Genomic DNA, 13,123 nt, shown 5'->3' on the forward strand with positions numbered 1-13,123 from the left:
TTTGCATGGCATCGCCATTCTTTTCGCAGAAAAGTACCCTTCCCTGCTAGTTTTCTCGTAAAGCTGCATCGTTTTATCCGTTCTTCTTGAATTTTGAGTCCCGGGAAGTGATATGTACATCTTGAGTTCTACCATCCTAAATTCTGAGCCTTGCCCTCAGGTTCCCCTGAGCAGCGACACAAGTGGATTGTCGCCAGGGAACGGGACCGCGCTCTCGGCGGCTCGTAGGGTCGTCGGAACGACTCCGTTCGTCTGCTGAATGCTTCGTCATCATCCGGGTCCCCATGTTCTTTTAGGAGAGCAGCTGTATCCCTGTTGGGTGTTCGGCTAAATCAGGTAGACACTGGCTTCGAGCTACCAGCGCAGATAGAACTCCTCAAACACGCAGAGAGACGGTAAGATTGTGCATCCAATACTTCAAGGTTGTCCTTGTCAACGGAAAAGACCGTGTTCGCAAAATTGTCAAGTTCCCCCAGGATGGATTGGTTTGGCCTGTCACCTTAGCCCGCGTTGTTTTCCAGACGTTCATAAGAACGGCCTCAGAATGCTCCTTCAATTGTGACCTTGGCAGAAATATTACGAGTCAGACACCTTTTTTTATTGAGTGGAATCCAGGATAATCTCTTCTCGAGGGATAAGAGTCGCAGGTTGTAGATCTGCAGGAACGTCTTGTCAATCTTGTATAGTCGTTCTCCTCGGGACCTGCAAACATGCAGACGCAGTGCCCATCCGCCTCAATTCGGCCTTTCATCCGCGACTGGCTTATTGCCGACCATTTCACACTGACGAGGATTTTGACGTGCGCATAACTAGATCTGGATATGACCTTCTTGGCTGTATCAGGCGCCAAAGGCCTAGATGCCTGTAGTGGGAATGGGCCGAGGAAGGACACTGGGAAAACGCCGACACTAACAGAAGTTCAACCTGCTCAGGTGGTATTGGCATACCGATGAAGTCAATTATCTTCTCACGCGCTCGCAGGTCTCGCAGGCCGGGTAGACTCTCCATTGGCTCCAGAGTCCATGTGTCCTCCAAGCCCGCATCTGATATTGCTGAGAGTACACTAAGATTGCCATTGTGTCGTGTGGTCTCCTATACTCGAAAGCCGTCAAGCAGACGGGAACGTATAGTCCAAGCCAGCAGAAGAAAACAAATGTGTTCAGAAAGTTCCGGGATTACCGCACGGATAGATAAACGAATCGAAGGCCATATGCCTGAAAGCTATCACGACGCAAGTCACCTCCTGGATGCGTGATGGTGTTGTCAACAGCCGACTAAACTCAAGACCGTACGGGGCGAGGTGCATGCATTCAGATGGGTCCATGAGTGAAGAGGAGAGTATAGCACGCAAACAACAGAGACTGATTTCAATTGGAACGAATTCATCGTGTACAGACTAGAAATATCAATGTAAAATTTGATCATTCATATCCACAAACATGGCTGCTTGACCCAGCCCTGTCTATCGTATGCCCAACGCACCGCTGAGACCCCAGCCGAGAGCATGACGTGTCGAACAAAGGAAGAAGGACAACAAAAAAAAGACGACATGAAGAAGGTCGGGGAAGTATTTTCCCAATTTGATATGGCCACGCTTAACCTCTGGGAAATCGCGCAGAGCATCTCCAAGGTTTGGGTTTGCAGTCCAGTGTGCGCGATGCACACTGTGGTTTCGATTGGGACAACTGTCACAGACCGGCCATTGCAAATATACTTGTTTATAGTCGGTTATCATGCGTCGGTGAGCCTATGCCCTCGGCGAACGCATGCTGGGCAGCAATCCAAGCAACGTATCCAACAGGTTCCACTCGTATAGAGCATGCTCCGCCAGTTTTGGTCGACAACAAAGAGATCGAAATTGAAATGTTGCCTGTCTTGCAGGTATTTGAAGTGAGGGTAGGATGTATCCGTAATTTGATGTTCATATTTCAGGCATTGAATGCTTTTGAGAGGTATTGTCAGCCATTTTGCGACTTGGGGTCAACGAAGAAGCCAGATGAACAAATTACTTCTTTGAAAACACTCACGGCGTCAAAAGCCCCCAGCCCTAGAATATCAAAATATGCCAAAATAACGAGGCAGCTGGCTCGGAGGAATAGCCTCGCCAGCCCAGGACGAACATCACTTGAGGATGATTTCCTCACGTTGAGGTGATACACAAAATTTCCCTTCTTTCCCGAACGTCCGTACAATGGACGCTGGCTGATCGGGGTTTAGGTAGCTCAGCAAAGCTGCCTAAACAGTGGCAAGCCAGAGTTAGGCATGCGAACCCGCTTGTTATAACAGTCATGACTCTTTGAGTCATTCCCTGAATAACAAGGTGGTGCTTCACCTCGACGCTCCGAAGCCTTGGCGCACATTGCTAGGGCAGTGTTGAAGAACTGCATGGCAGCCGTCCATGAAACATACCCAGATTCCCTGCATGGGCGAAGCAAAGCGGGAGACCGGCCGTTCTCCGAGTTGGTCGCAGATACAGACCAACAAGGAATGGGTCGTATCGAGTGGTCTACTGAATGTCAGTGAAGAAGCCTCTAGATGCACCGAACACAATCCGTCACCGTACCTTGCGGATCTTTTTTGTTTCCAGTTATGCCATGGTGCGAGCGGAGAGCTTACTCGATGTTGGCCGGGGCGTTGATCAGAAGCCTCCTAACGAGGTACTCGATAGCCGGTGAGTTCTAGACATAACCTGGTCATCGCATTAGTATTTCAATCGCCGTGTTTTGAAGGGGGCGACCCACGAAGTATGCCATACCCCCACGCAGTTCAGTTTCCAGAGGGACTGGATCCCTTATGTCGTTTATCTCATCTGTCCAAGTCTGCCGGCCCGTTGACGAAGGATACCGAATGACTTCTCCGTATCTGATTTGATGCTGAACTGGGACGGCACGCTGCAAATGCCGTCGGGCAATGTGAACAACGCCTTGCCAAATGTATGTCAGATGAGGGGCCCCAAGGATCGGTTGGCTCAGACACCGAGGAGCATGCCATACATTTCGGGACCGTATTCAAAGGGTGGATGCAGTACTGCCCCTGAAATTGTCATATGTTGTTCCGGTCCAGTCTCGGCTCTCAGGCGGTTTCTTATCTTTTGGACACCTTTCGTTCAGTTTGCGAAGGCTCCCCGGGCCAAAGTCGTGAATTCCGAAGTATACAGATAAATGTTAAAATGTCTTTGGAACGGGGGACAAGTCTTCCGCTGCGGGCTCCATGTCGCGCAGCGAGACAAGGCCGGTAGTGCCATAGAAATTCTTTGCTGAATGGCACCGAGGAGAGTGACACATCAGATGGTAATTGACCCGATCAGTGATAGTCGGAAACAGAGCCTTTGGCTTCTTCGCACCGCGGTCTCTTCCAGGTGCCTTTTTCTGCTGATGACTCCTGTTGCCTTTCCGACTGACCACCATCTCCAGGAGGAGGCAATAACTGCCATTGCAAGTTGTTTCCTGGAGAGGCAGTACCACTGTCGTTGGTTAGCATCAGATTTTGTCTGACCTGTGGGTCGGACTCACCTAAGTTGTTCGTGGGAAGAATAGCGTGAGCTGGCAAAGGTCCTGCTCAGCCGGTATCTGCTGGACGGACACCTCTTCGAACCCTCCAGAAGGGTAGGATGGACGTGTACCCTGCCACAGCTCGCCCTTTTGTTGTTCAGCGATGTTGTTTCAGTGGGCATTAATGCTCCGCCCCTGCTTAGGTGCATTCTGTTGCCTGTTAGTCGACGACGACTTTAGAAAGTGCAAGCTCAACATACCTTTTTCTTCACAACTTCGTGAGTTGATTCCAATCCATTTGGAGCGAGCGTAGGCCGTATGTCCTAGGCCAGGCGCCCACGTTGTTGGGTAACCTGGTAATTGCCATGTCGCAATGGTCAGTCCTCTTCAATGCGATAGCCCCCCCGGGGAGAAACGCCCGGGGCCGGCTCACAGATTGTAATGTCACCTCGCGCGGAGACAAATGCTTTGTAGACGACTGAAGTGACCAAGCGGGTTGTGTAAGCGGTCAAGTAGCCTTGTTGCTACGAGTCGCTGAGCTAGCCATCTTAAGGGGGTGATTGTAAGGTCGCTCTCTGATGACCGAATGAGGGGATAGTAACATGAAACTGAAAAAAGAAGTATAAGTAGATGCGGATAGGGCTTTCTTGGACTTCAAAGCCAATTCAGAGGTGACTGAATGATGAGAGAAAGAAGACCCCTGGAGGAGGGAGAAGAAGGAGCTATATATCTTTCTCTTGGAGTCCTGAATACGTGAATCTATTCGCGTATTCTCGCCTATTCTCTCTTACGTGAATATTTGCAGATTAATTGCGTGAATCTCATGTCACATTCTCTAATTCCGTCACTATTACCTTTGCCATGATTGTACAGTAGCAGAATCGTGAATAATCACTCTGCCATCACCAAATCAGGCAGGAGGAGTGTATCTCGGACCAACTCCGACAGCCGCCATTCATCCCACTCCCCCCCACTGCTTGGACCTTTTCCCCCGCGCTTTATAAACACCTCAATCTCGTCGGAATTTGCAGACAGAGAAACCACATATTCAATCCTACATTCAATCTTCGTAAATACAGAAAAAAATATCAGATCAATCGAAATGTCCAAACCTACGATCGGCTTCGTCGGCCTGGGAGCCATGGGCTTCGGCATGGCCACCAACCTCGTCCGCGAAGGATACCCCGTCGTCGGCTTCGACGTATTCCCCGCCTCGGTGCAGCGGTTCCAGTCTCAAGGAGGAATTCCCGCCTCGTCGCTTCGGGAATCGGCAGAGGGGAAGGATTTTTATATTTGCATGGTCGCGTCGGCGCCGCAGGTCCAGTCGGTTCTTTTTGGGGAGGACGGCGTTGTACAACGTACGTTACCTCTATTGAGATGTGCAATGATAGCCATGAGGAATAAGCTGATAACGAGATGAACAGACCTCCCCAAGAACGCTACTCTCCTTCTCTGCTCCACAGTCCCCGCTTCCTATGCGCAGTCTGTAGCGGCAGAGCTGCAGTCGCGCGGCCGAGCGGATATCCGCTTCATCGACTGTCCCGTGTCCGGGGGGGCCAAGCGTGCCGCCGACGGGACCTTGTCTATCATGGCGGGTGCGTCGGAGGAGGCGCTGAACAGTGGGCGCGAGATCCTGCAGGTGATGTCTGATAATAACAAGCTGTACCTTGTCCCCGGCGGCGTCGGCGCCGGCAGCAACATGAAGATGGTGCATCAGGTGCTGGCGGGGATCCACATCCTGGGCGCCAGTGAGGCGATGGGCTTCGCGGCGCAGTTGGGGCTGGATGCGAAGACTACCGCCGAGAAGATTATTGGTTCTGAGGCGTGGACGTGGATGCATGAGAACAGGTTGCAGCGGATGGTGGAGGAGGATTGGAACCCCGGTGCCAGTGCGCTGACGATTATTCTCAAGGACGTGGTATGTTGTCTTTGCCGTGTTTTTTAACAGATTCTGACTGGCTAGGGTATTATCACAACTTCTGCCCGCCAGCACCACTTCCCGACCCCTCTCTGCTCGACAGCTGAACAAGTCTACCTCTCCGCGCTGCTGCAGGGCTACGGCCCTAAAGACGACTCTGCTATGGTCCGCCAGTACTATCCGAAACCCCTCGCCGACGTGGCCTGCACCGCGGAGGATCCCTCCGCTGCCATCCAGCTCGTCCTCGATCTGATGCTGGGAGTCAACCTCGTAGCAGCCGCAGAAGCTATTGCATTTGCGCGGTATCTGAACGTCGATCTCGCCATGTTCCACCGACTCGTCAGCGACGCAGCTGGCGCAAGCAAAGTGTTTATGCACAAGGGGTTGGAGATGATCGAGGGGAGAATTGGCGACAAGGCGCCTGAAGGGTCACAGACGCTCGACGAAGCCGTAGCACAGATGGAGAAGGTGGTGCAGAAGGCGAGGGATCTGCATTGCCCGCTGCATCTGGGGAATGCGGCGTTGGAAAAGTTGCTGATGGCACGGAGACACGGGCTCGGAGGGGAAGCGAGCACGAGCGTGATTAAGATGTTTGGCCAGTAATTGTACAGTTGTACTAGGATCTCTCTCTATGTAATGCCTTCAATTAATGTCTTCATATTAACCCGTGAAATGCGCGGGATGCCAAATGCGCATTGACGTCAGTCGGACCAACTCCGGACTGAGAGTGGGGGAGTTATCCTCCGGAGTAAACGACCCCATATATAAAAGGCATATATCCGATTGAATCTTCAATCATATACTCTATTCCTCTTATCCTCATTTCCACGCTCATCTTCACCATTTCTACAAAAATGGCCTCCAAAATGGCCTCCAACCGCGCCCTCTCCATCCTCGACCACGCCGCCTCAAACCAGTACGGCGTGCCCGCCATGTGCTGCTACAACCTCGAAGGCATCCTGGCCACCGTCCGCGCCGCCGAAGCCAAGCGCTCCCCAGCCATGATCCTCCTCTTCCCCTGGGCCATCCACTACGCCGACGGACTGCTCGTGCACGCCGCCGCCGAAGCAGCGCGCAAAGCGTCCGTCCCCATCGCGGTGCACATGGACCACGCGCAAACGCCCGAGATCATCCGCTACGCCGCTGACCTCGGCGGCTTCGACAGCATCATGGTCGACATGAGCCACTACGAGAAAGAAGAAAACCTGCGGCTTACGCGGGAACTGGTGAGCTACTGTCACGAGCGGGGGATCGCGACAGAGGCGGAGCCCGGGCGGATCGAGGGCGGGGAGGATGGAGTCGCAGACACAGCTGATCTAGAGGGGCTGCTGACGACTCCTGAGGAGAGCCGCGAGTTTGCGGATACGGGGATTGACTGGCTGGCTCCGGCGTTTGGGAACGTGCATGGCGAGTATGGGCCGCGGGGGATCCGGCTGGAGTATGACCGCTTGAAGAGCATTCAGGAGGCGGTTGGGGATCGGGTCAAGCTTGTGCTGCATGGGGCGGATCCGTTCACGCCGGAGATCTTTGCCAAGTGCATTGAGTGTGGGGTGTCCAAGGTGAATATCAACAAGGTGTTGAATAATGAGTATGTACGGGTGCAGCGTGAGAAGTCGGGCCGGGCGCCTTTGACGGCTGTGCTGGAAGAGGCGACGAACGAGATGCAGAAGGCTGTTGAGAGGTGTATGGATATGTTGGGGTCTACTGGGCAGGCTGCTTAATCCTATTGTCATAGAATTGCGATATACATTTTCTTTGCATGCCTCTTTCGATAAAATAATTATAACCCCACGTTTCCCCGCATCTCGGCCGAGGACCGACTCGGCAATCCTCCGTGTCTCTATATGCCGCTCTCGGGGCAAACACCGATATCCTTACACAACAGGCGCATATTGACCCTTCTCAGTATACCTCAATCCTTATAGTGTTCAATTAAAAAAGGAAAATGCTATACTGCAAGACAACTGCTTTCCTGGATGCCTGAAGTATCCCTCTCAAGGATCGGTACAATTGGCCAACGGCTTCCCGCTTTCTCAGGAATTCCAATATTTGAAAAGGTGCCAAACCTTGTCGAGTTATTATTGAGCACACAATGGATGTTCCTCTACTCTTGAATATACATCGATCAGTGTTGGCTCAGAAACCATTAAGGACTTTTCATATCGATTCGGCCCCACTGAACGATGTCGGGCCGGCTATACCACAACGGACTCAGTGCCATCTGGGAGAGGACCAGAGTATTCATGAAGCAGTATAACTTTTGAGCTTGCTCATGTGCATTTCTCAAAGAGACTCAATTTGAACAATTTTCGGACAAGAATACTTCTAACCTGAGTTCGGCGGGTTTAACGGTTATTTGATAATCTTTGAACTAAGCAAAGTATGTAACCACTCCTAATGTTAATTCGGAAGCACAAAACCAATGTACTATTCTAGCCCTATAGGACTATTTGCATATATCACCAGGCACAAGCTCCATAGTACCATGTTGCCATGTGCATTTTCCCATCATAGCCTAGTACTGCCCTAGCTTACAGTGGATAAGACCCACTGATGGGCCCAGAAGGCTTAGAGACAGCCACAAGCTCAGGTCCGTTATTTACATAATAGGCCAGCAGGCAACAGACTGATAATTTCTGGCTCATTCTACCTTAACTTGCACACATGTTTTGATCAGTCTGCATTTATTTAACTACGAACCAAGAATGCCTCATTCAGCTCCCACCTCTAAGAAACCCGAAACCTCCGTCCAATCTAACCCGATGTCGTTCCAGCAAAAGGAAATAGCTGCAGCCTTCTCGTCTTACATCGGCTTTCCTGAGCATCTTATGCAAAAAGCTGGATTCTACAAGCATCCCTTTCTGTATGTCCAATTACCATATTGACTACCTCGATTGACGTGTCATAGATTCCTCGCCTCTATTGTCGTGTTCATTTGATGTACTACCGCACCTGTCAGTTTGTATGTGCGGTGGATACGTGCTATCTGCACACCCTGTTTCTGGGCTTTTTCTGTTTCTCGTTTTTCTGTCTTTTGGTCTTTCGTGGTGAACGGCGAGACGAGATTCTTCGGGATGCTGGGTTAGCGGGAATAATAGAGAAGTAACGGATTAATGGGAGCAGTTGGTACTGAATATCATCAGACAGTCGGTGTGAGGGATGTATAGTTCAGTCTGTATATTGGTCATTCTGCGCTAGAATTATGTATTATAAACTTAATCTAACTGACCATGCCACTCCTTTTGTACATATTTCAAGGCGGAGCAAGCTATATAAGTATTCATAGTTTACTAAAGCAGATTTGTTTTGCAGAGTTATATAGAGGGAACATGCTAGAACAGTATCCAGCTAATTAGTCATGCATGATCATGAACACTTCTTTCAATCATTCACCTCAATTAGACTCTCAACCAGATCATGCCATCCCATGACCCACTGTAAGTCATCCAGATATCGAAACTCTTATGGGAATCGAAACTCACTATAGATACAGATAACCACAATGACCACAACCTGCCCCTGCCCACCCCAAATCAAACACCTCTTCTCCACCCTCCCAAAACAAGGCCCCTTCGAATTCAGCTTCCTCCCCACCATCACTCAACCCCTCACCGACGTCTCCCAATCCATTGAGGCCTGTAAACACCCCTACCACAACTACAACCAAGAAATAACTACCCCCCTCGTCGATCTCTGCGACGCGGTGCTCTCCCTCTGCGATGCAGCCTGCACGACCTACCATCTCCTTGATGATGATCTAGCTACCGCCGCAGGTAATGGTACCTCTACGGCTACTCCTACTTCTACAGCGGATGCAAGCTCCCCGTTGAGATGCACCAAATCACCCATGGCGCTGGGCAAACTCACCCTCCAGGCCGAGGAGGAGACCCTCCTCGCGCGACAGGTGGTCTACGCCGTGCTTACGCGCCTGAGTACTCTCCTGCGCAATGTGTATGTCCTTGGGAAGGAAGCGGCGGGCGGTGATCCAGCGAATGGTGCGACTGCTACTGCTACTGCCACTGTCGTGGTGGACTTTGACTTGGGAATGGCGTTGGGGAGGAGGTCGGGCCTGTATGGTCGGGAGAGCGACGGGCCTGTCAGCCAGTGCTTGTCGAGGGTGTTGGCGCTGTTGGGGAGATTGTTTTCCGAGTGAAGACGCAGGAAATAGTATAGTACAGATGATTATAACAAGTGGGTTATGGGATATTTTACTACAAGAAATCAGACAAGTAGGGATGCTGTCTCAATGCAAGGTTGAGAAATGTAGGGAAACTGATGCGGAAAATGATGAATTAATTGAAGGCGAAAGGCTGATTAAGCAGAAAGAAGAAGTTCAAGAAATTGAGACTCGCTTCTTCTTACTTCGGCTTAGGCTAGGAAATAACAGTCATAACGCTGCATGGGTATCTCAAATCCATTTCTCTTTAGTAAAAAGCAAGCATTCACTCCCACATTTGAACCTGGCCGCGAAGATAGTCTAATCGTTGAAGAGACTCTGTAAGCACCAGTTCTGCAGCACGGTAGATGCAGTCTCCAGCGCGCGTACTAGTGGTTTGTCGCACATTCTGTACTTTGACAGCAAGCTTCTTCATCCGCATGAGGATAAGCTGTTTGAGAAAGTACTGTTTGGTATCCTCATCGAGTTCAGTGTTCCCTACAAGTAATGGAATGAGGCACACATACGGCCGATCGCCAGCGCGGTCCCCGGCCGGGGGTAGTTGTGAAGTTCGAGCCCAGGAACTGACTGTTCGGTGACTGGAGCGCGCGCTTTCTGTGTCAAGCAGGGTCTTCTCCTCGATGATCCAGTCGAGCATCTGGATTACGCGCTCAGTAATTGCCGACATGAGGAGAACAGACGAGCGGTTACTGAGACACGCGGAGCAGGCCAAAACCCGGTCGAGAAGGCTGCGCACGTGGCTTTCGATCTGCAGTATCACGTCGATTGAGGGACGAGTACTCTCGGGAAGCGACTGGCGCAAGAACAAGAGCTGTTGAAGAAGCGCCGTGTAACATTTGGCTCTACAGTCCCCGCACTCACTGCTTGTGTTCGATGCGTCCACACTGAGTATGGGCAGCTGGTCAACGCCCAATACATGCTCTGGATGCAGTAGACCAGGGCTATTGTAATCAGACAAGAAAAGAGATAAATCGCCCCACGCATCGGACGGTGAGTCCCTGATGTAGCCCGTATGATAGGAGTTTGAGTTGGTGTCTCTGGCTGTCCGATCCTTGCTGAGCGGTGAGGCTGCTAACAAGGCTTCAAAAGATGGCTGAAAAACGCTGTTGATGGGATTGATGTTGTCCGCAGTAATTCCACCGGCCAGCAAAGGTGTATCATCACCGCGGACATCGGCCATGACGAGGTTCTGGCCGTTGACCGTTGAGCTAGTCGGCTCTGTGATTATTGTCCTATCGAAATCGCACCCTGAGTTGACCGCGGAATATGAGTTCCCGTCGGGTGTCGGCCTCTTTCGCGGCCGTCCAGTTCTTCGCTGCGGGCTGTAGATGCATGGTTGGCGATGACGAAGGCAGCGATGGCATGAGGGCTTGTGTTGACTGCACTTGACCTTGGCTTCCTGGCAAGAATCACACGACTTGCGCAGGCGCTCCCAGTTGGCAGTGACCTCAGCTTGTGTACACAATGGAGATGGAGATGAAGGAGTCGAGGGCATGATTGAGCTTTGTTGGTTGTGGTTGTTTACGATGTTACCGATGGTGCGATGATTGTCTGAGTGTGAAGACTGGAAAAGATGGGAGAGAATTACTAAGCAGACATCAGTCACCAGTTGGCGGCGCTTCTCGGCCGCATGCAAGACAGACGTTAACTGCGTACCTAATGGCGCCAATGTGGCATCTGGATGATCTCCGAGGATTATCACCCAGGTCCCGTGCGATAACTCTTAATGAGCAATTCCACTTTGCGAGGATAGCGCCGGTGATTCTGACTGTTGAATTTCATCCGGAAAAGCCGGGAGCCCCCCCTCTTCTTCTGCTGCTCAATACCTACAGCTCTAATATTTCACATGAAGAACGTCTTCTGCAGAGATTATCAGAGACAGACAACGCTTACATATACTTGGAGGCATGTTCGACACTATTAGCCCGATCGGCTCATTGGCAAACCAGGATGCACTATAACGTCAACTGATGGCAATTTTCGATTCAGCAACTCTACATACATCGCTACGGCAATTGATGTAAAATTTCCATAAACTATACACAACATAACTATTGATGTTGGCGGTGTTGGACAAGTTTATACCGCGCACACACCCGCAAAACCCCCAATGTCCGAGACATAGCCGACGGGCAGGGCGTAGATCAAAGTCATCCAATACGCCGTCCATATATACCCTAGACCGCGGGTAAAGCCTTTTGTGAACCTTTAGCAAAGATGGTCGAGGTAACGAAAGAGAAGAGAAGACGAGAACCCACCATTATCCCGGATTCCAACTTTCTTACCATAATGTTTGATCAAATCCTCCACCGTGATAACAGCAGCATACGCTGGCATCTGCCAAAACATTCCCCAGCCGTAGCGCAAAGACGGGATTAACAGCGGACACGCATAGTGCTGGACTCCGGAGACCAAGTATCCGACATACAGCTTGGTATACCTGTACACCAGCGTCCCTTTCTCCGCACCCAGGGCTCCAGCTACCACCTCGCCAGACCGAGTGAACATGTGCCGGAAGACCTGATGCCAGACTCTCCCCCAGAAATTCCGAACAGTGTACAAGTCGGCTGGACTGCCGAAGAGGTCTGGCCAGCGATCCGGCGTGGAAAGGCACAGCCCCACGAAGAGCACAGAGGCCTTTCGGTATCCGCTGTCCAGCATGAGGCTGTCTCGAAGCAATTGAGCCGCGACCAGCAGATGTCGGTGTAGCATGGGCAATGAGCGGAAATCGATACTAGCCTCGGTTGAGTGGTGAGCCGGCCAGAACGCGCAGAACGCATACTTGCGCACCATGTCGGAGATGTACTGGTTCAGAAGGATTCTGCCGGTGTTTGCAATCAGGAAGTCCCTACCAAAGCTCTATCAGCAGCTGCACCGGCACACTTAGGGAAACATACATACCGCCGAGATTGGGTCTGCTCTGCGCCTCGGTTGAGATGCTGGTCAGCGAAATTCCAACCCTGCCCGCGCCAGCACGACCACAACTCCACGCTCCATTTGACCTTGTTCAGGAATCTTGAGTTGCGTAAGATCCTGCCGTCCGCACTGGCGCTGTCAAGCTTCGTCGCGGTTTTGGTCGTCTGGTAGTAGTCGATTTCGGGGGTTCCGGTTAGGAACATTAGCATCCAGCGCACCGTAATTGAGATCATGAAGATCGCATCCATAAAGAAAGCTGGGCCCGATAACCAGTGGGTGAGCACGTAGAGCCACAGACATGTGAAGGCTGTCATCCCGACGATGACTCGCGTTGGGCCCGGGGAGGGAATGGTGGTGAGGATAGCGACGGCCATGAAAGTCGGCGTTAATAACTTGGTGGCCCAGAAGGGCATCTCCTCGCGCGAGGAATATGCATCTTGCATGTTCCGGAGAGTGATCTCCAAGTTGCGAATCAAGTTGTCGAACATGTCGCTGGTCAGTCGAAGTTCCCAAGCACTACCTGCTGGCAAGTGGCTAGAGAGGGATTCCTCGTGTATAATCATTCTGACAGACTTGTATCGATTGGATATATGGAAGTCAAGAGTAAGATGGTTCGTGGAG

The 13,123-nt window shown here is 51.3% G+C and overlaps 4 protein-coding genes across 4 annotated transcripts; 3 read left to right on the forward strand and 1 right to left on the reverse strand.

The window, feature by feature from the left end:
- Window positions 1–4,593: 4,593 nt before the first annotated feature.
- Window positions 4,594–6,012, forward strand: ALT_6846 (NAD(P)-dependent oxidoreductase; the record flags this gene model as incomplete). Its single annotated transcript, XM_033560941.2, has 3 exons — window positions 4,594–4,849; window positions 4,916–5,409; window positions 5,455–6,012. 3 exons carry the CDS (start codon window positions 4,594–4,596, stop codon window positions 6,010–6,012), a joined length of 1,308 nt encoding a protein of 435 aa, XP_033416832.2.
- Window positions 6,013–6,263: 251 nt separating this feature from the next.
- ALT_6847 (class II fructose-bisphosphate aldolase) lies at window positions 6,264–7,130 on the forward strand (the record flags this gene model as incomplete). The annotated part of the gene is made up of 1 exon (XM_033560940.2): window positions 6,264–7,130. The coding sequence occupies one exon, from the start codon at window positions 6,264–6,266 to the stop codon at window positions 7,128–7,130; it is 867 nt and encodes a 288-aa protein (XP_033416831.2).
- Window positions 7,131–8,911: 1,781 nt separating this feature from the next.
- ALT_6848 (uncharacterized protein) lies at window positions 8,912–9,562 on the forward strand (the record flags this gene model as incomplete). Its single annotated transcript, XM_033560939.2, has 1 exon — window positions 8,912–9,562. The coding sequence occupies one exon, from the start codon at window positions 8,912–8,914 to the stop codon at window positions 9,560–9,562; it is 651 nt and encodes a 216-aa protein (XP_033416830.2).
- Window positions 9,563–9,851: 289 nt separating this feature from the next.
- Window positions 9,852–13,065, reverse strand: ALT_6849 (wax synthase family protein; the record flags this gene model as incomplete). The annotated part of the gene is made up of 5 exons (XM_033560937.2): window positions 9,852–10,775; window positions 10,834–10,985; window positions 11,683–11,781; window positions 11,845–12,434; window positions 12,488–13,065. The coding sequence occupies 5 exons, from the start codon at window positions 13,063–13,065 to the stop codon at window positions 9,852–9,854; spliced, it is 2,343 nt and encodes a 780-aa protein (XP_033416828.2).
- Window positions 13,066–13,123: the final 58 nt, after the last annotated feature.

The sequence above is a fragment of the Aspergillus lentulus genome, assembly GCF_001445615.1.
Source record: "Aspergillus lentulus DNA, contig: Alt12, strain: IFM 54703, whole genome shotgun sequence".
NCBI lineage: Eukaryota > Fungi > Ascomycota > Eurotiomycetes > Eurotiales > Aspergillaceae > Aspergillus > Aspergillus lentulus.